This window comes from Macrobrachium nipponense, chromosome 16 (genome assembly GCF_015104395.2).
Source record: "Macrobrachium nipponense isolate FS-2020 chromosome 16, ASM1510439v2, whole genome shotgun sequence".
Classification (NCBI taxonomy): domain Eukaryota; kingdom Metazoa; phylum Arthropoda; class Malacostraca; order Decapoda; family Palaemonidae; genus Macrobrachium; species Macrobrachium nipponense.
Window position 1 is genome coordinate 76,071,905 of NC_087209.1, and position 22,288 is coordinate 76,094,192.

A 22,288-nucleotide genomic window follows, 5' to 3' on the forward strand; every position below is an offset into this window, starting at 1 on the left:
GGAACGACGGAGTCTATAGCTATGTATATATCTGACAGGTAAGTTGAATGTATGAAACGCAATTGTAAGCTAAAACTCTTATATTTTAGTAATATTCAATCATTTAACTTAATTTTGCAACTAATTGGAAGTCTCTAGCACAATATTTTGATTTATGGTGAATTTATGAAAAAACTTTTTCCTTACGTCCGCGCGATAACTCTTCCGAAAATAATCATACATGCGATTGTGGTAATGTTTGCACCATTTTAAATTAGCCGTTACATAAAGTTTTATATATGAAAATGTGCGCAATTTCATGCACAATACAACTAAAAAACAAACCCATGGTTGTAGCTTTTATCAATTTTGAAATATTTTCATATACAAAAAATGATAAGTGACAAATTTTCAACCTTCGGTAAATTTTGACTCTACCGAAATGGTCGAAAAACGCAATTGTAAGCTAAAACGCCTATATTCTAGTAATATTCAAGCATTTACCTTCATTTTGCAACAAATTGGAAGTCTCTAGCACAATATTTCGATTTATGGTGAATTTATGAAAAAAATAACATTTTCTTTACGTCCGCGCGGTAACTCTTCCGAAAAAATCATACGTGCGATTGTGGTAATGTTTTGCACCATTTTAAATTAGCCGTTACATAACGTTTTATATATGAAAATGTGCGCAATTTCATGTATAATACAACAATAAATAGTTGAAGTTGTAGCTATTCTCATTTTCGAAATATTTGCATATAAATCACGATAAATAGAAAAAAAACCACGTTCGGTCAAAATTTGACTCTACCGAAATGGTCGAAAAACGCAATTGTAAGATAAAACTCTTACAGTCTAGTAATATTCAGTCATTTATCTTAATCGTGAAACAATTCGAAGTCTCTAGCACAATATTTAAACTTTATGGTGAATTTTTTTTTAAAAAAAACTTTCCTTCCCTCCGCGCGCGGATTCTCCGCCACAAATCTCCGAAATGCGTAAGTCCCATTCTCGGAATATTTGCTCCGTTTCATATTAGGCATTCATAGAGTTTTATATATGAAAATGTGCGCAATTTCATGTAGAATAAAACGAAAATATTTGAAAGTTGTAGCTTTTCTTATTTCCGAAATAATTGCATATAAACAAAAAAAAATATATATATAAAAAATTCGACATTCGGTCAACTTTAGCTCGTCAGATATGGTCAAAACTGCATTTTAAGCTAATATTCTTACAGTATAGTATATTTCAATCATTTGTCTTCATCTGAAACATATTGGAAGTCTCTAGGACAATAGTTAGATTTATGGTGAATTTTTGAAAAAATATGTTTACGTTAAGCGCGTTACGAATTCATGCATTATTTTGTGATATTTCTCTGTGTTGCTTTTAATCGTTTTACAATGTGTTTATATCAAAAATCAAAAGATGCAATTTAGTGCACATTACAACGAAAAAAAAGTAACTTGTTACCTTCAACCGTTTTGCGCACAGCGCGATTTTAATACAATTATATATGAAATTTCGTTTTTGCGCTATCATATATCGCATTATTTATATATGATAATGATAATGTTTTTCATTTCTGATGGTTGCATACTAAACTTCAAGCAATGACAAAAAAGGAGACAAAAATGAACTCTTAATCTTGAAAACTAAGCGCCGCTGTGATTTTTTTTTTTTTTGAAAAAAATATTTTTTCCGCTTACGCGCTCACTCTCAACCCCTCCGGCATACGGGAGTCATTTTTTTTATTTACCGCATCCGGCGTTTAAGGGTTAAGGAGCAGAGATGGAGAAAGCTCAGATCATAATGCCATGATTCCCTCAAAGGCAGGGGCCATCAGGAAAAATTTCCAAGAATAATGCAAGAGGCCAGTTTTCCATTGAAATGCTTCTAGCATGAACCACAAGGAATGTACAATCATTTCCTCACATACGAGTCCCAGCAGGAAAGCAGGGCTCATGCTGATCTGAGAATCAAAACAGAGAAAGGCATTACTAAGGCAGCCCACTTTACTAAACACAGGCACTACCAGATCAGGCAACAGGCATCAAACCTGTGAAAGATTCATTTAGCACAGGGAATGCGCTGGATGGGGCTCATGCCACAACCTTTCTACAATCGACATCGATGAGTAAAGCACCTAAGCCACATCTGAAAGGGATTGCCACACCATGCATAGTACCTAACAAGCCTAGCCTAGCTAGGCTGGTTTATGAAATCAGGCTTCTAGGACTCACCTAACACTTCATAGCAACTGCTAAAACAGTCTTTACCCAATTAATAAATACGTACAGGTAGCTTGCCAAGCTCTGACATTGTCAAATGTAGATGAATTGAGCTGGTCTCTCTCTCTCTCTCTCAAGGCCGTAAGTGCATTAGTGTAATCTATCATAGATCAATCCTAGACCAGATTAATTTTATTTTGTGAATGTAGAACAACGGGAACAGGTTCTACAGACAAGAACAAACCTACCCCTTCCTAGGATGCCATGTCCTAATCTAACCAGACCTTACCTTCCTAACCTCACCTGGCCATGGGAGCTTTGCTCCCCCTGGACCCCTCCCCACAAGTAACGCTTAACATCAGACAGTGAACTAAGCTTCCCAGTTAATAACTGTCGCCTTTCACTTATGCTTTTGATCATATCTGTCTTTTGTTTATGTTAATGACATTTACCATCTCCTGCTTGTGTTTTTACACTCATCCACAAAGGGGCTGGTATCTAGTAAACATTGTGCCCATCTTTCGCATACCCTAAACTGGTAGTTACTGAACCAGAAGGACGCGGCAGTAATCTCAAGTTTTAATGTCAGGATGAGTGTAGAATGACAAGAACAAAAACAAACCTAACCTTCCCTTGAATGCCACTTCCTGGCCTAACCAGGCCTTGCCTTCCTAACTTCACTTAAGATGCCATACAATCATCTGGCCATGAAGCCTTAGCTTGCCTCCCCATAACCCCCTGGAACCAGCCACCCAAAGAAGTATTGGAGCCTGATGTTATGATTCTATAAATTACTTACCATTCTATAAATTACCCGGAAGCATTGTAGGAAGACGGGTAGGCGTGAGAAATCCTAACCTCTCCCACAATGTCATGGGTAATTATATAGGATAGGGGCATGCCAGATTGTGTGTTAAATGGCTTAAAATGCTAAAATAACAATTTGTCGAAAATTGTATTTTTCCTAACTATACAAACCTGAGGTCCTTTACCATAGGAAGGTACTAGCAGCAGCTGGAACGGTCGTAAGCTTCGAACAAGGGAGTTCGGTATCGCGCGACTGGGAGGTGAAGAACCACTTTGCTTTATTCCCAGGAAAACGCACAATGATGGGTGGCATAAGGTGGGACTATGTGTAAAGGACCTCAGGTTTGTATAGTTAGGAAAAATGATATTGTTATGATACAATAAAGTTTCATACATACTTAACCTGGCAGATATATACATAGGGACGACGGAGTCTTAGCTATGTATATATCTGACAGGTAAGTTGATTGTATGAAAATATAATTTTTGACAAATTGTTATTTGTTCCGGTACGAATACAAACCATCAGTCCTTTACAATAGGAAGACTCACTTCTTGGTGGGAGGAATCTGAGTCCTAAGAACAGACTGGTGTTCGCCCAATCTTGGATTCCCTCCCTGGTCGTAAGAGCAAAGGGAGGGATCCTAGCCTCTGCCCAATGATCGGGGTATGTACCGCAGAATCAATGGTCAGACCTCTGGACCCAAGTAATAAGAGGGAGGGAAGCGTACCTCTTAAAACTAACAAGCAAGAACTTGTTCCTATTGCAAGAGGCAATATGAAGTCATGGGTTTGTCACTTGTTGGCTTCCACTTCCCCCCCCTTGTCGGGGGAAGTGGTGGATATTTGCTCCTATCCCTAATGAAAGGGATAGGATGGGGCTCGGTCGAGTAGCTCACCTGCATTGTATCTTGCTCCAGCGTAGTGACGACCGCATCCCTCAGCCCACAGGTAGAGGGGGAGAAAAAGATGGGGAAGAGAAGCCAGTCACACTCTCATTCACTCATCCATTCATGCAGTCACACCAGGATGCGATGCTATTCTATCAGCTCGGGTGCTGGGTAAGCTACACAATGTGTTGAGCAGCCACCACGGGTCCCAAGGAAAAAGTGTCCAAGGACCTGTGGGCAATATCCCGAAGGTAGAAGGAGGTGAAGGTGGTCTGTTAGACCAGACTCCTACCTTCAGGACCTGCGCCACAGAGAATTCTTGCGGAACGCAAGAGAAGGACCAATACCTCTGACTTCGTGGGCTCTCGGACGAAGGGTACGGATGTCATCGCTACCATCAGCTTCGTACGCCCCTCCTGATTACCTCATGCAGCCAGAAAGAAAGAGTGTTCTTGGATACTTCTTTCTTGGTCACCCCAGTGCTAACGAAGAGGCGTCGACACTCAGGCCTGAGGTGCCGAGTTCTCTTCAGATAGCGCCCTCACAGGACAGAGCAGCATCTCATCCATATCGTTGTTAGTGAAGTCCATTAGGGAGGTGATTGTGAAAGACTCGAACCTGTCGTCAGGGACCAAAAGATTCTGAGTCTTAGCTACGAAGTTTGGGACGAAATCGAGCGTCACAGATTCCCATCCCCTGATATGCTTGACGTCGAAGGAAAGACCACGAAGTTCCCCTACTCTCTTCGCCGATGCCAGGGCCAGCAAGAAGAAGGTCTTGAGGGTCAGATCCCTGTCTGACGACTCTCGGAGTGGCTCGAAGGGTCTGCGAGTCAAACTCCTAAGGATGAGAGTCACATCCCACCCCGGGGGCCTGAGTTCCATGGGTGACAAGATCTCTCAAAGCTCCTCATCAGCAAGGAGATCTCGAACGAATTCAAGATATCCACTCCCCTCAGTTTCAGGACTACGGCCCAGGGCGGCTCTATATCCTTTGACTGTGGGGACAGAGAGGAGCTTGTCTCGGCGAAGAAACGAGGAAATCTGCTACCTGCTGAAGAGTGGCTCTGAGAGGAGATAGACCCCGTCTACGACACCGACCACAGAAAACAAAACCCACTTTCCCTGGTGCACAGCTGCAGAGGACTGTCTGACGTGCCCAGCCATCTCTGTTTGCTGCTCGGCGAGAAAAGCCTCACGCTCGCAAGAGATGGTGGGATAACACCAGCTGTGAGATGTAGAGACTGGACTGTCTGGTGGTACCGTTCTACGTGTGACTGGACGAGAAGGTTGTGCCAATGGGGAATCTCTCTTGGTGCTTCTGCAAGCAGAGCCAGCAGGTCCGGTGCTGGTCCGGGTACCAAATGGTCTGGGGCCATTTGGGAGCCACCAGCACTCGGCAGATCACCTTGCGAATCAGGCAGAACGGGGGAAAGGCGTACGCGAAGAGGTTGTCCCACGGGCGTTGGAGAGCGTCCACTGCAGCTGCCCATGGGTCCGGCACGGCTGAAAAGAAAACCCGAAGTTTCCTGTTGTGCCGGGTGGCGAACAGATCCACTACTGGACGCCCCCACAGGTTGAAGAGCCTTTCCGCCGCGTCTGGGTGTAGGGACCATTTGGTCCCGTATCACCTGATCCCGACGGCTGAGCTTGTCTGCTACTACATTCCGCCTGCCTGGAATGTAGCAGGCTGACAGCTCTACCGAGTGAGCCACGGCCCACTTGTACACCTGCAGCGTAAACTGGTGCAACGGGAGGGACACTAGGGCCCCCCGTTTGTTGACGTATGCCACTACTGTGGTGTTGTCGCACTTCAGCACCACCGAGTGTCCCATCAAGCGGTCCTGGAACTCTTGGAGAGCGAGGAACGCTGCCTTGAGTCCAGGACATTGATGTGAAGGTGCTTGTCGTGAAGGTCCCACACTCCTGCAGTCAGCAACTCCTCCAGGTGTGCACCCCATCCCTCGGTGGATGCGTCTGAAAACAGCAACATCTCCGGGGGAGGGGGGGGGAGTGAGGAGAGGCACTCCTCTTAAGAGGTTCCTGTCCTCCAGCCACAAGGCTAGGTCCTGCCTCACCTCCTCCGTGAGGGACACGGGGAAGTGCGGTGGGTCTCCTGCCTGTGACCAACTCTCCTTTAGTCTCCACTGAAGAGACCGCAGGTGAAGACACCCATGAGGGACTAACTTCTTGAGTGACGACAGGTGGCCGATCACAACTTGCCACTGCTGAGCTGACTGCTCCTGCCGAGACAGGAACTGGTCGGCTGCCTCCCTGAATCTGCTGATCCGCGAGTCTGCGGGGAAGACTCGTCCTGCTACCGTGTCAATCAGCATACCCTGGTACTTTATCCTCTGCTTTGGGGCTCGAGGTCAGACCTTCTTGAAGTTCACCACGATCCCCAGATTGTGGCAGAACTCGAGGAGTCAATCCCTGTCCCGTAACCAGTCGTCGAGATACCTCAGAAGACATATCCCTGACGAGTGGGCCCAAGCAGACACCAGAGTGAACACTGCGTAAACACCTGGGGTGCGGTTGAGAGACCAAAGCAAAGTGCCCTGAAATTGGTACACTGTCCCGTCGAGGATGAAGCGGAGGTACTTCCTGGTGGATTGATGGACGGGTATCTGAAAATATGCGTCCTTCAAATCCACTGAAAGCATGAAGTCGTTCTCCCTGATAAGAGTCGAGCACGGAACGTGCTGTCTCCATCGTGAACCAAGACTGGCGAATGAATCGGTTCAGGGGAGAGAGATCTATCACCGGGCGCCAGTCCCCCCGAAGACTTCTCCACCAGGAAAAGACGGCTGTAGAAGCCCGGTGACCGATCCCTGATGATCTCCACAGCTCCCTTGCTCAGCATGGCTTGGACTTCCTGTCGAAGGGCTACGTCCTTTGGTGTTCCAGGAACGTAGGTCTGAAGATGGACCGGGTTGGAGGTGAGGGGTGGCCGAGACTCGAAGGGTAGTAGATACCCCCCCCAAAGGACGTCTACTATCCAGGTCTCTGCTCCGTAGCGCTGCCATGTTGCCCAATGGCTCGCCAGGCATCCCCCCACTTCCGGCAGCAGGTGAAGGGGAACGCCGTCCATAGCGTTTCCCGCCTTTCTTCAACTTCTTCCAGCCTCCTCCACGTGGAAAGGAGGGCTGGGAGGAGGGCTGATTGCGACCGCCCCTGGCAGAAGTCGAAGGCAGAGTCTTTCCCCGGGGCTTCGACAATGCGATCGTCTTAGCAGCCGAGGAAGCGCTAACCAAGCTCTTGGGCTTGGCCACAGTCGATCGAGGCTGCCCAGAAGCCTTCGAGACTGCCTGGTGTACCAGACGGTCACTGTCATCAGTGCGCCTTCGTTCCACCGCAGCGTCCACCATCTCTCCTGGGAAGAGAGAGGAGGAACTCCGCACTGGTCCGCTGCGAAGACCCAATGCCGCCTCACGCCCAGCCGCCCTGGAAGCCCCGCACTTACGGCCCTCCACACCAGGGCACACTCTGTGGCTGATGGGGGGGCGCGGAGACAGCTCCAGTTCATGAGGATCCATAACGATAACAATGAAAAAATACAAAGTACACGTACTTACAGTATTTCTCACACACACAAACAAACCAAGTTTGAGAATAAACAAAAAGCATACGATGAAGAAGCGGGCAGAGAGATGTGTAAAACACGTCCATCCACCAACACAGCCGAAAGCAAACTGGTTGTTCACCTTCCAGTCGCGCGGTGCGCGCACTGTCGGACAAGCAGTTAACTACCGAACTCCCTTGTTCGAAGCTTACGACCGTTCCAGCTGCCGTTAGTTATCTTCCTATTGTAAAGGACCAATGGTTTGTATTTGTATAGGAACAAACAAAACTTTATCTGTGCTTCAGTAACATTAAATAAGTGAGGAAAACGCTTACTAACCACCAACAATCTTGGGGGACCACAGGTGGGAACCAGGGGTTTTGGGTGGGGGGAGACAAAGTTGATGAAAAACTGGGAAATGAGTAAGACATTACTTAAAAAGTTGTTAAATACATATTGGATTTAAAAGAGGCAAGCCAAGAATGTGCCTGAGAAATGGTAATAAACCTTGAAATGAAAAAATGCCAGCCAAGAATCCAAACATGAAAAGCAATCCCAAAAGGGGTCAATTTAAATATTATGGGGCACTATCCTAACCTAAAACACCTACCTAACCTATCATTTAATTGGTTATTTCCTAGCTTGGCTCAGTGAAACCTAGTGTTCTTGAATATGGAAACTTTAAAATGACACTTTTTCTACGGCGTCCTTGAGTGAAATACAATTTATTACAACAAAATACAAACTTGTTTATATCAACTCTACGCACAGAATTACACAAGCACAATGTTTTTCAAGTAAAATTACCCCCATGGTCTTGACAGTATTTAATTAACTTTTCAGCGTTATAACTACATATAAAGAAAACAGAAATCACCATCGAGCCGTTACACTTATAGAACCTCCTGCCATGATGATGAAGAACAAAATAGCCGCACGAGTGAAAATTTTCCGTACTCATCGTGTAAAAATGGATCACAGAGAAACAGGAAAGTAAAGAGATTTACCCTATACGTATTGCATTCGTCACTTGTTTTAGTTATGTGTTTTTAGTCCTAACATGCGCACACAGATAGACATCAGTCTGTAGTTGACTCAGTGAGAGAACTCTCTCTCGACTTAACTTTTTTGTGAGTTTTTACATATTAAAGTGACATTTTTTGGGACTAATAAGCATTTCCTCACTTAAAGACTAGTATCTAGGAATTCTATAACTAGGTATTCTCCATAACACTAAGTAGTAACTACTTTTTAAATACTATGCTCATGTGCCCCTTTCCTATAAGAAAATTACCATGCCATGTTCTGACTTAGCTAACTAAGGTAAATGACTGGACAGCGACATAGCAGCTACCTCTCTCGGAATGCGGCCGCTCCCCAAAAAAGCACTTAAATTAGGCATGCCATTATTTCATAATTTAGGAGAAAACGCTAACTTTGGGAGGAACGTAGAGGTCTCAGTGTACTGCCAGGAAGGGCCACAGCTCTCGGCTGATGCTCACGGCAGCAAATTCAAGTACTTTTTCGGGAGGGTGGCCGCCATGTCACCGTTCGGTCATTTGCCTTCTTGACTTTGGGACCTGTACCCTGACCTGGCTGAGTGGGCTTTGCCCTCCCTGGGCCCCCACTACCTGAATAGCAATGTCTCCTTACTAGGCTATACCCAGACTACCCTAGGGCTACAGACATAATAGCTGGTAAAGATAACATAAACTACTTAGGCTACTCAGGCAAGGTTGTACACGACCCATTATTGAGTGAACAGCCACAAATTCTGGTGTAGCCTACCTACTACCTATAGCAAATAGAAGATATACCTATTAATAAACAGTTTTCGAAAAACGTAACTAAACTAGCTAAATAATCAGTTTTGAAAAGCCAAATACAATCTATACAGGTCAAACAAGCCGTAAACTCACTAATAAAGTTTTGAAAAGCCATAAACTCACTAATAAACAGTTTTGAAAAGCCGTAAACTCACTAATAAACAGTTTTGAAAAGCCATAAACTCACTAGGTAACAAACAGTTTTGAAAAGCCGTAAACTCACTAATAAACAGTTTTGAAAAGCCGTAAACTCACATTATAGTAAAAAATTTGTCTCACTTTGATCAAGTGCCGATATGCTAAAGTACGACTCCCCTTACCTACAGATGATTAGGATACCCGGTTGGGCTGCCAATCTACGACAGGTAGCCTTATACCTAGCTAGGTAAAGTGCTCTAATAAACTTTAATCTTGCCTACTAGCGAGGGATAAAAATACATTTACATCACTACAGACAACGTCATCATGTTAAATACGTCGTATTTACGTTAATTCAGCCTCGACACTTCCTCTGCAGACGTAGGCTAGAAAGCTACGACAATAACATAAGGAAAGTCTTGCATATTTAACTGTTAATTACTCCTGCAATATGTTGATTTGATCACCAAAAAATGGACAGAACGATTCAGCACCTTATCTAGTTTAATCCGGACACTTCAGAAATACTAATTCCTCGTTCCACTAGGACGTTCAGTCATAAATTACGGGAGCCACACCAATATTCCTGTACTCATTTCCAAGATGGCTGAGCAACTGTTGTGATTTGTCGCGGCCATGTTTGTTTCCGAATGGTTCTAGTTTGGCTTTATTCCAGATAAGCAAGAATATTATTTAAATTCAATTTAAGCTGTTCTATGAATAAAATAAAATAATCCTTAGTGAAAATCATATCAAATTTAATAAAAAATACAACCTTTTAATAAAAAGGATAACGTTAGCTCGCTGTTAAAATCTCAATCCGGTTTCCAAATTCCGTGAAGTTTAAAGATAAATTAATAATACTAATTGCTGTGGCCATATGTACTTTACAGTTTGTTTTTGCCATATTTTTTAGTACATTCTTTGTATAGAAGCTCGAATTGATGACTCAGTCACTTTGATGTCTCTCTGAAACTCGGGTTGCAGGATGCTATTAAAGGGTCAGGTCAGTCAGCAACATCATGACATCTCTAAAATCATTTGATGTTCTTGATCTTTAATTTACCCTTAATATTTTATGGCGTGTTGCCGCATTTTTATGGACAGCCAGTCTGATCAGCAATTTATAAAGGATGAAGAAAAAATTTACTCGTATATCCGCTATGGTACGATCTTAATTTCCTTAAGTTTTCCATATTTTGTCATATACATTTGTAGTGCATTATATTAAAAAATAAATTCTACTTACGGGCCTCTGCTGACTCCGACAGGGTGTCATGTGCTGAACTGGTGTACAGTGGTGCAATAAGCTACGCATGCAATCTCTCTCTCTCTCTCTCTCTCTCTCTCTCTCATACACCAAAATATACAAATGGCTTGCAGACCTGTTATCACCCTTTCTAGGAACATTCTCATCCTCCCACGTTAAACATGTAGAGGCAGTTACAACCATCTGAAGAACATTTTCCTCTTGGTATTGACAAAACAATAAAACTAACCAACCTCTGTGTAACTAACAACGTGTTCTCCTTCAATGGGAATTTTTACAAAAAAAATATTTGGTTGTAGCATGGGCAGTCCCATAGCAAACCTATACATGGAATATTTCGAAACTGACATGCATTATGTTTCGTAAGCATGTCATCGTATTTACTAGGCTGGTTGTTTTCTTGCTTTCTTTTCAGTGTTGGGGGTGCGTTTAGAGCAGGGTCAAATTTAGAACTTTATGTGGCTGTTGTTGTTTCCGAATCGGTAAAGTTACCGTTCAATTCCTAACAGAGTTTTGGCTGCATCATGCGACATTTACGTTTTCTGTTACAACACTGTTTCGTGTCTGTGCGTCTTAGAAGAGAACCCAGAGCTCTATTTCGCCCATAACTAGGCGTATAGCCTATGCTGACATTTTATGTTTGTCGTTGTCTACGGGCCAAGAAGAATCGTTACTATGTCGTTAACGCATTTGTTGTAATAAAAATATGTTGAACATTCTGTTCTCTTTCTTTTCTGGTTATCACGGTTGAAATAAATTCATTAATTTTGTTTTCCATTTGTCGTTTCTTCCTATAGTGTTTGGAGTAAGAAAGAAATGTTTAGCAACATTTTAGTTGTATTGACTGGCATTCGCACGGTCCTGCTTTCGATCTCGGCCTGTCCCTAGGCACCACGGTCTGACCAAGGTGGTTGGTTATAATAAGTAAGGTGGTTGCATCTGGAGCGAAGTAAATTTACTCGTCGGCATCTCTTGCCTGCTTATAGGCCACGCCCCCTTTACACCAGTGCTGTACATTGAAATTTAATTGATTGCAATTTAATTGAAATGTAATTATTTACACATTTTTAAGGTAATTGTAATTTTAATTCTTTATTACTATTTGATATTAATTTTAGTTGTGATTGTAATTTGAGAATAGGACTGGTAAATATAATGGTAACTGCAATTGGCATAAAGCATAATGTAATTACTCCAAGCCTGACTGACGGAAATTCGTCTGCTAAACAAATGAAGACGTCATACTACAGATATGACGTTACCTGCAGAAATATTTCTTGGGAAGCAATGAAAATATACAAATTTCCCTGTTTTTCTGATTTATGTGGTACAAGACACCATAGTTTATCTATGTTAAAATGTCAGCATACTTACAAAGACCATCCTCGGGCTTTTACCACTGAAAGAAGACGAGCATGGTATAAATGGGGAGGAGCTAAGTGACGTCACTGATAGCTAGCCAATCAGGACAAAGAAGTAGTTTTCAAGTACAGCTTGGTTTTTATTTTTTAACCATTAAAGGCATCAGTATCAGGAATATAACAAAAAATCTAAACTTTCCTTTAAGCTTGCGAAGCTATTTTTGTTAGAGCCAAACTTAAAAATATAAACAGATAAAAATCATATTTTGATTTGTGTTACCATAGCGTTCAATGGGGATGACACTACCTCTTTCTCTAGATACCTTGGCCAGCATCATTCGATGGTATGGAGTCAGCTTTGCTTTTTAATTTCATTCCACTGTATGCTGACATAGCATTGGAAGTCAAGATGAAGTAGAAACTGAATACTGTTTGAAAAGTCATTGCCATATGCTGCCTATTGTATCTGGTAAGAACATTGTATACAAACTACAGAATTCAAACGATATTCAAACTCATTACTTCATGTGCTTTGAGATGTGAATAAAGTGTGATTCTGTCTTTCATTAAATTTCATGTATATGTGATATTGGAAGATATACACAGCTTTCTGGCAACATAAGAATTTTTTACTTGGCAGTGGTTGACGAGGCTCGCGGACTATTTGGGTGGTTGTTAAGCCATAAAGGCAAGATTTCTTCACAGGTAACATTTCACTATAAACATTTGTATCAGATATAAGGTTGAATTCTTAAAAACTAACAGTATTAAGAAAATTTATTGAATGTTTATGAAATGCTTAATTATAACATGCTTTGACTAAGCTATGATGGATACTTTTATGAATTTTTCTCTTATAACATTACCTTAGGAACTGCAAGTATTGTGTACACATACATAATAATACAGGACTCTTGTCTGAGAAGTGAACCAACTTCTGTATCAATGGAATAATAATAAGTCCATTCCGTTTACATAAATACATTTACACAAACATACAAATGTTTTCTCTGTGGTGACCAGAAGGCAAAATGTCTTTGTGCTGCTTTCTTCTTGTTAGAAGACTTGATGTGGACCTCCAGATTCTGTACAACCAGCAGAGACGAACCCAACAGAGAAATAAGCCTTTTCCTAAGTATCCTTGGAAAACACAGGGTTCTGGACAGTCTGGAGAGGGTCTCTGTACAGTATGTTGTCCTGGAAAAGAGTTAGCATGTTAGTAACTTAATTCCTGTTATGATACATATTTAATAGGATATTTATAGCACTATTTGCCAGCCACACAAAATGATCAACTGTAAAAGTTTGAAAAATAAGATTTTGTCCTTTTTGTGAGTTGTCGTATCTAGACAAACTGTGAAGTTGGTCGTTTATGTCACTACCTCAATTAAGCCTCCTTATCCAGTATTGTTTCTTAGATTAGAAAGCCCTAGTTCCCGCCTCTTCTCAGTAAATCAATGTAAAGTTTGTCCTAGAAGCATATTTGTTGTTTGGTAAACAGGCCCTGTAATTAACTTACAACAGAAATCATTTTGTTTCTTTTGAAAAGAGTATATTATCTACACTTCATGCAACTTGTCAGCATCAGATTGATCAACCTGGTTTTATGGCAGCTCGAGGTCTTAATCATAATTAGCAGTCACAGAAGTGATCTCTTGAAAACCGAAGCAAATCCCGATCCTCCTGGAACCTATATTACTTTTAATATTTCTTAGACGAAATGTCATTATCAGACTTTTCTTTGGTCTAAAAGTATAAATACTGAGGAGGTTATTACACGAGGATTCAACATACTATGATATGACCTGTAAGAGTGAAGCGACCTTGTTGGGTATGTGGTTAAGCATGAACGTACAACACAGCAAACCTATTTGTATCTAAGTAGTATATCATTCATTTTAAATCGGGAGCTAGAATGTATTAGACGTTTTTGCAGAGTTCCAGTTTCTCATCTCACATTTTTCTGATGATCGACATCAATATTCAGTCCTTAAATTTTACAACAAGTCATCCCATAGCAAATTCCCTCTCTTTATTCGAGGTGCAATTCCTCTCATTAATATTTATTTCTAGTCTTTTAGTTGGGATTGTCTTTTCGTTGCGAAAGTGAAGGATCTGTAAGAGCGAATGGATTCAATCAATTTTTCGCTACTTTTTCAAGGCAATCATGTTGCTAGTTTAATGCTACCCATCGATTTTGGCATAAACCGTCATGTAACAATGTTAAGGTGCGTCCACACGGTCGAACAATGTCCGACGGACACACATTGTTACCATATCATAGGCGAAGGAGGATGACGTCATAAGCGGGGAAACGATAGAAATAGATCTGGCAAAAAACAGTGGTACCAGATGAGGTTGTATACCAGTGTTTTTACTCTGCTCACAAGGGAAAGACCGACAGACAATTGTTAATTGGTAACAATGTTTGTCCGTCGGACATTGTTCGACCGTGTGGACGCACCTTTAGTGTCGTCCTTTTATTCAAGTTCCTGAAATGACAGTTATGAACTGGTCCTTAGACCTGATCAAACGGCTCTTGTGTCTTATACTATAGCCAGCACCGGATAATGCCTCCCCCGTGTCCTAAGTCTACCCCCTTCGCCCTTTACCGTTCTCCTACCCTTATGTTTTTTTCCCTTACTACATCGGAGATGTAGTTTGTTTGTAGATGGAGGAACAGCTTGTTTGGTTGCAGATGAAGCAACAGTTTGTGTTTCTAGATGGAGTAATAGTTGTTTGTTTATAAATGGAGTAACAGTTGGTGTTTGTAGATGGAGTAATAGTTTGTTTGTTTGTAGATGGAGTAATAGTGTGTTTGTTTGTAGATGGAGTAACAGTTTGTTTGACCAAAACAATAGGGTCTTTTGCAATCAAAAGAATCCATTGTGGTGTTATTGCCTATATCCAATCAAAACAGTCTGGCATTGGGATACATTTTATCTGTAATCTAAAGAAGCCTAAAAAGGATTTATAATTTTACTTTAATCGCAAAAGCCTGTCATAGAGCTTCATTCTGCCTCGAATAAAGATGGCCAGTCATTGAGTTACAGGAACTTCTGTAAACCGCATTTCTGTAAACTTGCATATCAGCAACTCAGCCTTTTCTATCTTCCGCTATGAACTAAGCCTTTGCACAGAAAGCACTGGCAGTTATTATATCTGAACTGCGAATATACAACAAACAAACAAAACTCGAAAAATTCGTCTAGCAAATTCTAGCTTTAATTGAGTTCATGGTTCACTTTCATTACCATTTAATTAGTCATTTTTCTTATCTTCATCTTTATCGCTTCCTGCCCTTCCTCTTTTAGTCCTATAAGGAACTGTATGATCTTAAAGAGCTTGTGAACCTTGTAATTATCATTTTTATTACAACTTTCAAAATATGAGGTATGCGGTAAATATAAACCTAGAAAAAATTAATGTTTTGTATCATCTCACAAGACTCCTAGGCCTTAAATCAATTTCTAACAGTATATGGTCAGCCACAGCTAAAATAAAGACAGGAAAACTGTCTGATAGCCACTTACATTGCTCCACGTCCCTTGCATGCTCTCTTTCTTGAACCTCTCGTATTCATTCCGGTCGTGGATCACCGTCGCTACCTTCCACGCAATGAGAGCCAGCAGGCCAGCTGCTACGATGCCACCTACCAGTCCTAGAACGATTCCTGCAAGGGATGAAACGTCCGTCCGTTAAAATTCTGATGCTTTGTTTATATACGTAGTACTCAGTTTCGAGACATTCCTCTTGCTATTGTTGTTGCTAGAGTGACATTACCTTATCGATCAATAATTGTTACTGTCTTCGGTATTTAGTTTAAATTATTTCTAATAAAATATAGCGTCTTTATTTTAATCTCCGTTGGAGAAACTACAAACAAGGGTCTATTTGACCGTAGCTTTCAGCACGTTTTAATATATTTGGCGTATACTGAATTTAGACTATGTTTTTGTTCGACTGTTTTCTGTTTCCACTTATATCTGAGAGTATGTGAACATGTTTAATTTGTGTCCTTTTTATTTGATCCTTGTTGTTAGTATGAGTAGTACTATGAATGAGTATTAATTACGATGACCACGTTCAGTTAGGAATATAATGTATACAACTTATGCGTGAGGGGAAAATCTTGTAGTACACGTCCCGAGTAAGCTGGAGGTAGCATCACGCCTTGTTGGTTTTTACTAAACACCTTGTTTTGTGGAAGTGTGTTTTACAAATTAATGAACTTGTAGTGTTGTTCCCTATAAACAGTGACTTATGATGAACGATATTATACGACATGTAATTTATCTTTATATATTTTCCACGTGTAACGACAAAAGTCCGCAGGTACTAGACAACTCCATGTTTAGACTTGGATACGTTTTAATTCCCTCTTATTATAACCTCCATTCCTCAAATACACAATCTTATAGTTTGAATTGCATTCTCTACATTGATATGGAAGCGTTTTCTTATTTCTCCAGCTTTGTCACCGAAATTCAAAATGATGTATTCAAGATGAAAAAAGTTCCAGCCATTGATGAGGAAAACTTATAACGGCAAGAAAACAAAAATCTAACCACATTATTTGACTGAGATTGACAGTGTGATAAACTATGCCATCATATGATTATGACATGTCTTATCCCAGGAAGGAGATGAATAACTATCGCATTATTAAATTACATGAAATAAAAGCAAGTGACAGCCAGTATACATTTAAAAATGACATTTATAAAGATATGAACACAGATAAAAAGAAAAAATTAAGTTTTTTTTTTCCTCTACAACAATACTCACATGCTAAAATCAATACTAAAAGAGATAATGACATGCAGATGTAGAACGTTAAAACTAGGCTCATATTCATGTGTATCAAATCAAAGGGCCCATAATTAAGCTGTACTGAGTGGAAGACCTTTGTGTGAGAAAAAATATTGCTCAATATCACTCAAGTTAATTTTTTTCTACTTGTTTTTGTATGCACATATTTATTTGCTTGTTACCTTTCCTTTTTCTAATACTGCATCTTATTTCATTCTCTATTTTCTATTTTGCCCAAACCCTGTCCTGTAGCATCTTTGCATTGGCTGATGCCCTTAAAGTCTCGTTACACGCAAATGCTTGTTGATTCTGAATACTATAATAATGATAGCAATGAACGCAGATGGAATAATGAATGCTCTGAATAAGATAACGTCAACTTGACCATCGCATGACCAAAATTGTTCTTTAACATAGTGATTTTAAACTGAAAATGGGGAATATCACATTACTCATGACAGGAGCCTCCTCTGGACATTCCTTGTTCTTCAAAACGTGGATGTCATATCTCATGTCGTAGTCACGGTACAAGTAAGAAAACTTGAAGAAGCAGTTGTCCGACTCGTCGTCGAAGGTGCATTCTTGGGCTCCCTTCTTGATGTAAGCTGAAGAGGAAAACAAATGTTAAAACTATATGGTGTCCTTTTTACTGTGAGGTACAAGGGAAAATTATTGACATCTTAAACTGTGTGTCATTCCCGAGGTAAGCTGAAGACAATTTTTTGTTTTACTTATTAGGCGTCCTTCTGAATATGAATATAAGTTGAAGAATTGAATCCTAGCCGTCCCTCTCAATATAAGTTGAATAGTTGAATACTTAAATACTAGGCGTCCTTCTGAATACAAGCTGAAGAGTTATTTAATGGGCTTCACTCTGAATATGAATATAAGTTGAAAAATTAAATACTAGACGTCCCTCTGAATATAAGTTGCAGAATTATTTAATGGGCTTCAATCTGAATATGAATATAATTGGAAGAATTAAATACTAGGCGTCCCTCTGAATACGAATATAAGTTGAATTAAATACGAGACGTCCCTCTGAATATAGTAAGTGGAAAAATTAAATACTAGGCCGTCCTTCTCAATATAAGTTGAAGACTTAATTACTAGGCTTCACTCTGAATATAGTTTGAAGAATTAAATACTAGGCGTCCCTCTGAATACAAGTTGAAGAAATGAAATCTTGGAATGACTGGGTGTCTTTTAATGTAACCTGAAGAAAATTAGACTGGATGACCCTTTTAGTGTTCAATAAAATAGTAAAACCAATAAATTACCAAGCGTCTTCCGTAATGTAAGTCGAAAGAAGAAGTATGAGCATGAGATATAAAAAATAGTGCAGAATTATGCTTAATGGGCATAATCTTTGGTGCCAGCTGAAGGAGAACTAAAAATTGAAGCTTTTTCATTCCTATAATAATAATAATAATAATAATAATAATAATAATAATAATAATAATAATAATAATAATAATAATAATAATAATAATAAGTCTTAAAATGCAGACACAAATCCAGTTATATATATATATATATATATATATATATATATATATATATATATATATATATATATATATATATATATGAGATAAATCTGTACAGAAAGCTTTCAGGAACCTGTTCGATTCCCCTTTTCAATCTGATTGAAAATGGGGATCAAACAGATTCCCGAAATCTATCTGTACTGGCTTATCTTTAAATATATGTATATATACATAAACTGTTGAGTTGTTTCTCCAGTAATAATAATAATAATAATAATAATAATAATAATAATAATAATAATAATAATAATAATAATAATAATAATAATAATAATAATAATAATAATAATAATAGTTAAATCCACCCAGTTATATTTCTGGAGTCTAATGAAATCGAAGTCTTCTGGTGGCTTACGGGAGAGCGAGTCCACCCCAATGGTGGTGAGGTTGCACGCGCAAGGCGGGTTGTTGAACAGACACTGGACGCAGTCACGGAATTCCAGGCATCTTCCAGTTTTGCATTCCTGGAAAATTGAAAGGTTACGAAGGGCTGGATACTGGATGCAAGCCCAACCCACCCCCAACACACACAAACAAACATGGTACGAGAGAGAGAGAGAGAGAGAGAGAGAGAGAGAGAGAGAGAGAGAGAGAGAGAGAGAGAGAGACTAGTATATATTTCACAGCCTGACGCCTTACAATTGTGAGAGGGTTTCACATACTAACTTGGTGTCACAACGAGAGAGAGAGAGAGAGAGAGAGAGAGAGAGAGAGAGAGAGAGAGAGCGCAATTATAAGCAGGTGTGACATCGTTATTTGATAAGACAAAGCAAAAAAACTGTACGCGAATTAGATCTAAACTGTCCTAGTCTGTTTTAGAGCAAATAATATCATTTGTGTGTTGAACAGACGTATACTGACAATCAGAAACAATCTTGTGCATAGCTACTAAGATATGAGACAAATTTCCGAAATACTGTCTAAACAGCCAATTATTATTGGCTGTTTTAGACCCAGGAGCGCAGAGAATGACCCCCTGGGGTGGGTCTACATGGGGGTCTCTTGCAGGGGAGAAGTCATGATAACTGAAATTCTGGGGTCTATAGATCAGGCCTCCTAATGGGAAACTCCCCCTCCTCTTTGAATGTTGTCATATAAAAGGAAATTTTAAGTTAAAAAAAACTAGTAAAAGCTTAAACTTATTGTTATAACAATTATCTTTGATTAATTGCTGATAGAAGTTCACTCACGACGTGGTTCGGAAGTCACGTAAAGCCTTTGGCCCCGTTGCTGAATAACCACTAGTACCATGCAAAGTAAAAAAAACATACAGACAAACTATCCCTTTGGAGTTTGCTTCCCATAACTAACCACCTTCCTGTTTGGAAAAGCTGTAGTGGATGTCCACAGTACAAGACACTGATGGGCGGGATTAAGATAACTCAAATCTGAGAAACCTAGATGAGTCACAACGAGTCCAGAGAGCTAATAAAGCACAAGCGACTGCACGAGTTAGAACAGGACGAACAGTAGCACTTACCAAGCAGTCGTCACAGAACTGCCCACTGAAAGTTTGGTTACATTTGCAGCGTCCGCAGTCACAGGTCCCGTGACCTGAGCAGACCTCGACTGTTCCTGTATATTAAAGATTAAAAGTGTTACCTTTGATTGTCAGAATCATTTAATTGTACAATCTCTTAAACTATTAACTACGTATGAAATTTTGCTAATATTTTTGTTTTTATGTATTTTTCATTTCCGTGTTACTATGTCTGTCTTACAGTTCAGCCATTCGCTCGCCCCACTTTTTTTTTCTTTTTTACAGACAGGCTTTAAATTTTGGATGATTTAGTTTAGCCTTTCTGGAGCAAAGTGCTTAAATAAAATGAAAATAAACAACATAAAGTAAACATTCTGCAAGCAAATAGTATACACTACATATAAAAAATTTAGACATAATTACTGTTACAAAATAACTCATTTCTATGATAATATAGAATCTCTTGGACAACCAAACTAATCTCATTCAGATATCAAATAACTCTCCACTGATTAGGCCTACACCAGTACAATATTTTCCAAGACAACACATCAATGGTCGCAATAAATGACAGTTCTTTGATGATGCTGACTTACCAGGTTTGATGCATTCGCTCTCAGGCGGACACTCGCAAAACTGTCCATGATATCCGTGGTCACACTCGCAGTGGTCACACTCACAAGATCCGTGGCCCGAGCATTCCATTCCGTACCCAGTCAAGCACTTGCGTCGGTTGCACTCACAATACCTTCCCGTGATCTCCTGTTCGTGGATGAGGAGAATGGGCAACAATTAGATTACTTTCTAGCACATGGACCGATGATTTGATTTTTATTTTTAATTTATATATATTTTTGGCATTATGCCAAGCATTGGGGCAACTAAGGCCATTCAGCGCTGAAACGGAAATTGACAGTAAAAGGTCTGAAGGTGTTACAGGAAGAAAACCTCACAGTTGCGCTATGAAACAATTGTTAGGAGACGGTGAAAAGTAAGATAGAAGAAAGAGCATATGAAAGGAGGTACAGGAAAAGGAATGAGATTAGTTGCAGCTAGGGGTTGAAGGGACACTGCAAATAACCTAAGTTATGCCTACACTGACAACACAGGCCGGGGAAAAAGAATGAAATAATTCAGAAGGATGTTAAAAGTTGCCATTTAAAAGAGACAGGGGCCGGATTCAAGACTTTGGGACAGTCGGAGGTGGGGTTGAATAACTAACTAACACAGTTCACAAAAGAATAACTAATAGCTGCTGTAGCAACACCCATTGTTGTAGTCCAAGTGGAAACATTAAGGGCCCCATACACGGAACGATTGTATGAAGGACTGTCTGAACGATTGTCGTTATCGACACTCACATACACAACCACTATTCAGAAAGTATGAACGATCTCCGCACCGATTTCAGTCTGAACAAAGATTTTGTCTCGGGAAGACATGGCATCATCTCTAGATGATATAACGCAACAGCGTTATATCGGCAGACAAACACATTGAACGACCTGTGTATGACAGACACAAGTCGCAAGCCCAGCAGCCTGATCGTGACAGATTTCAGCTGAGATCGTTCAGACACGAAGCTCCGCCCACTTTTGCATTCAGACAAGCCCATACATAGTGTTTTTACAAACGATGCAGACAGTCGTTCAGACAATCGTTCAGTGTATGGGGGCCCTTAACCGTGCATGTGGAATTAAAGGACTACTGTACAGTTATGGGTCATTAGTGTCCAGTCTACATGGCTAACAAGACCGTTTTACTTGTCCCTCATTGGACTGATGAATAACATCATCCTACGGTATCAAACGAGATTCATGGCAATTACTTTTCCATAGACTAAGGTGATGTTTCCATGGACGGACAGTAGAATATAGGTTCTCTCCAAAATGATTGAAAAAAAAAAGATGGATGTCAGCTTGATAAAAAACGTTCCGAAAGAATTTCCTCACGCCATCCTTAGCAACTGTTTCAATCTGTTCCAGGTATTGATTGTGGCCTTGATTTTTCTGTTGATCACTGATGTTTCCTGAAGAAACGATGGTAGGGAATGGGGATCATCCCGATAATATAACCACCAACGACGTCAACTGATCCACATGTTCAGTCGACCAGTAATTCAGCTTTGAGAGCTAAGGAATTTTTACCTGAAACCTGACATTGACCTGATTTGTTAGGCTATTGGTAAATGCCGCAAGACCTGGTATTCTGTCATGGGCGGACCACGGAGCTGTGCTTCGCAACCTTTGGATATCTGTTATTTTTTAAAAGAGTAAGTGAACTCCTTTCTCGAATGAGTTTAAATTGACCGAACTTCCTCTTTCGTCAATGGGACTTTTTAGGGACAAGATGGACTCACATATTTGTCCTTTGTAGC

At 40.3% G+C, this 22,288-nt stretch overlaps 2 protein-coding genes across 2 annotated transcripts in view; both read right to left on the bottom strand.

The window, feature by feature from the left end:
• LOC135195823 (transcription elongation factor SPT5-like) overlaps window positions 1–10,062 on the bottom strand; it is a gene marked incomplete in the record, with an annotated part of 69,688 nt that extends 59,626 nt beyond the window's left edge. The window contains 1 exon segment of the mRNA XM_064222318.1: window positions 9,933–10,062.
• Window positions 10,063–12,833: 2,771 nt separating this feature from the next.
• The window catches only part of LOC135195824 (integrin beta-PS-like), a 30,851-nt gene continuing 21,396 nt past the window's right edge, over window positions 12,834–22,288 (bottom strand). Inside the window, exons 14-19 of the mRNA XM_064222319.1 lie at window positions 20,508–20,673; window positions 19,912–20,006; window positions 18,787–18,895; window positions 17,334–17,486; window positions 15,603–15,742; window positions 12,834–13,266 (exon numbers count right to left, since the gene is read on the bottom strand). Of these exons, the coding sequence (XP_064078389.1) occupies window positions 13,201–13,266; window positions 15,603–15,742; window positions 17,334–17,486; window positions 18,787–18,895; window positions 19,912–20,006; window positions 20,508–20,673 (729 nt within the window). The 3' untranslated portion in view covers window positions 12,834–13,200. The remainder of the gene's footprint in view (window positions 13,267–15,602; window positions 15,743–17,333; window positions 17,487–18,786; window positions 18,896–19,911; window positions 20,007–20,507; window positions 20,674–22,288) is intronic.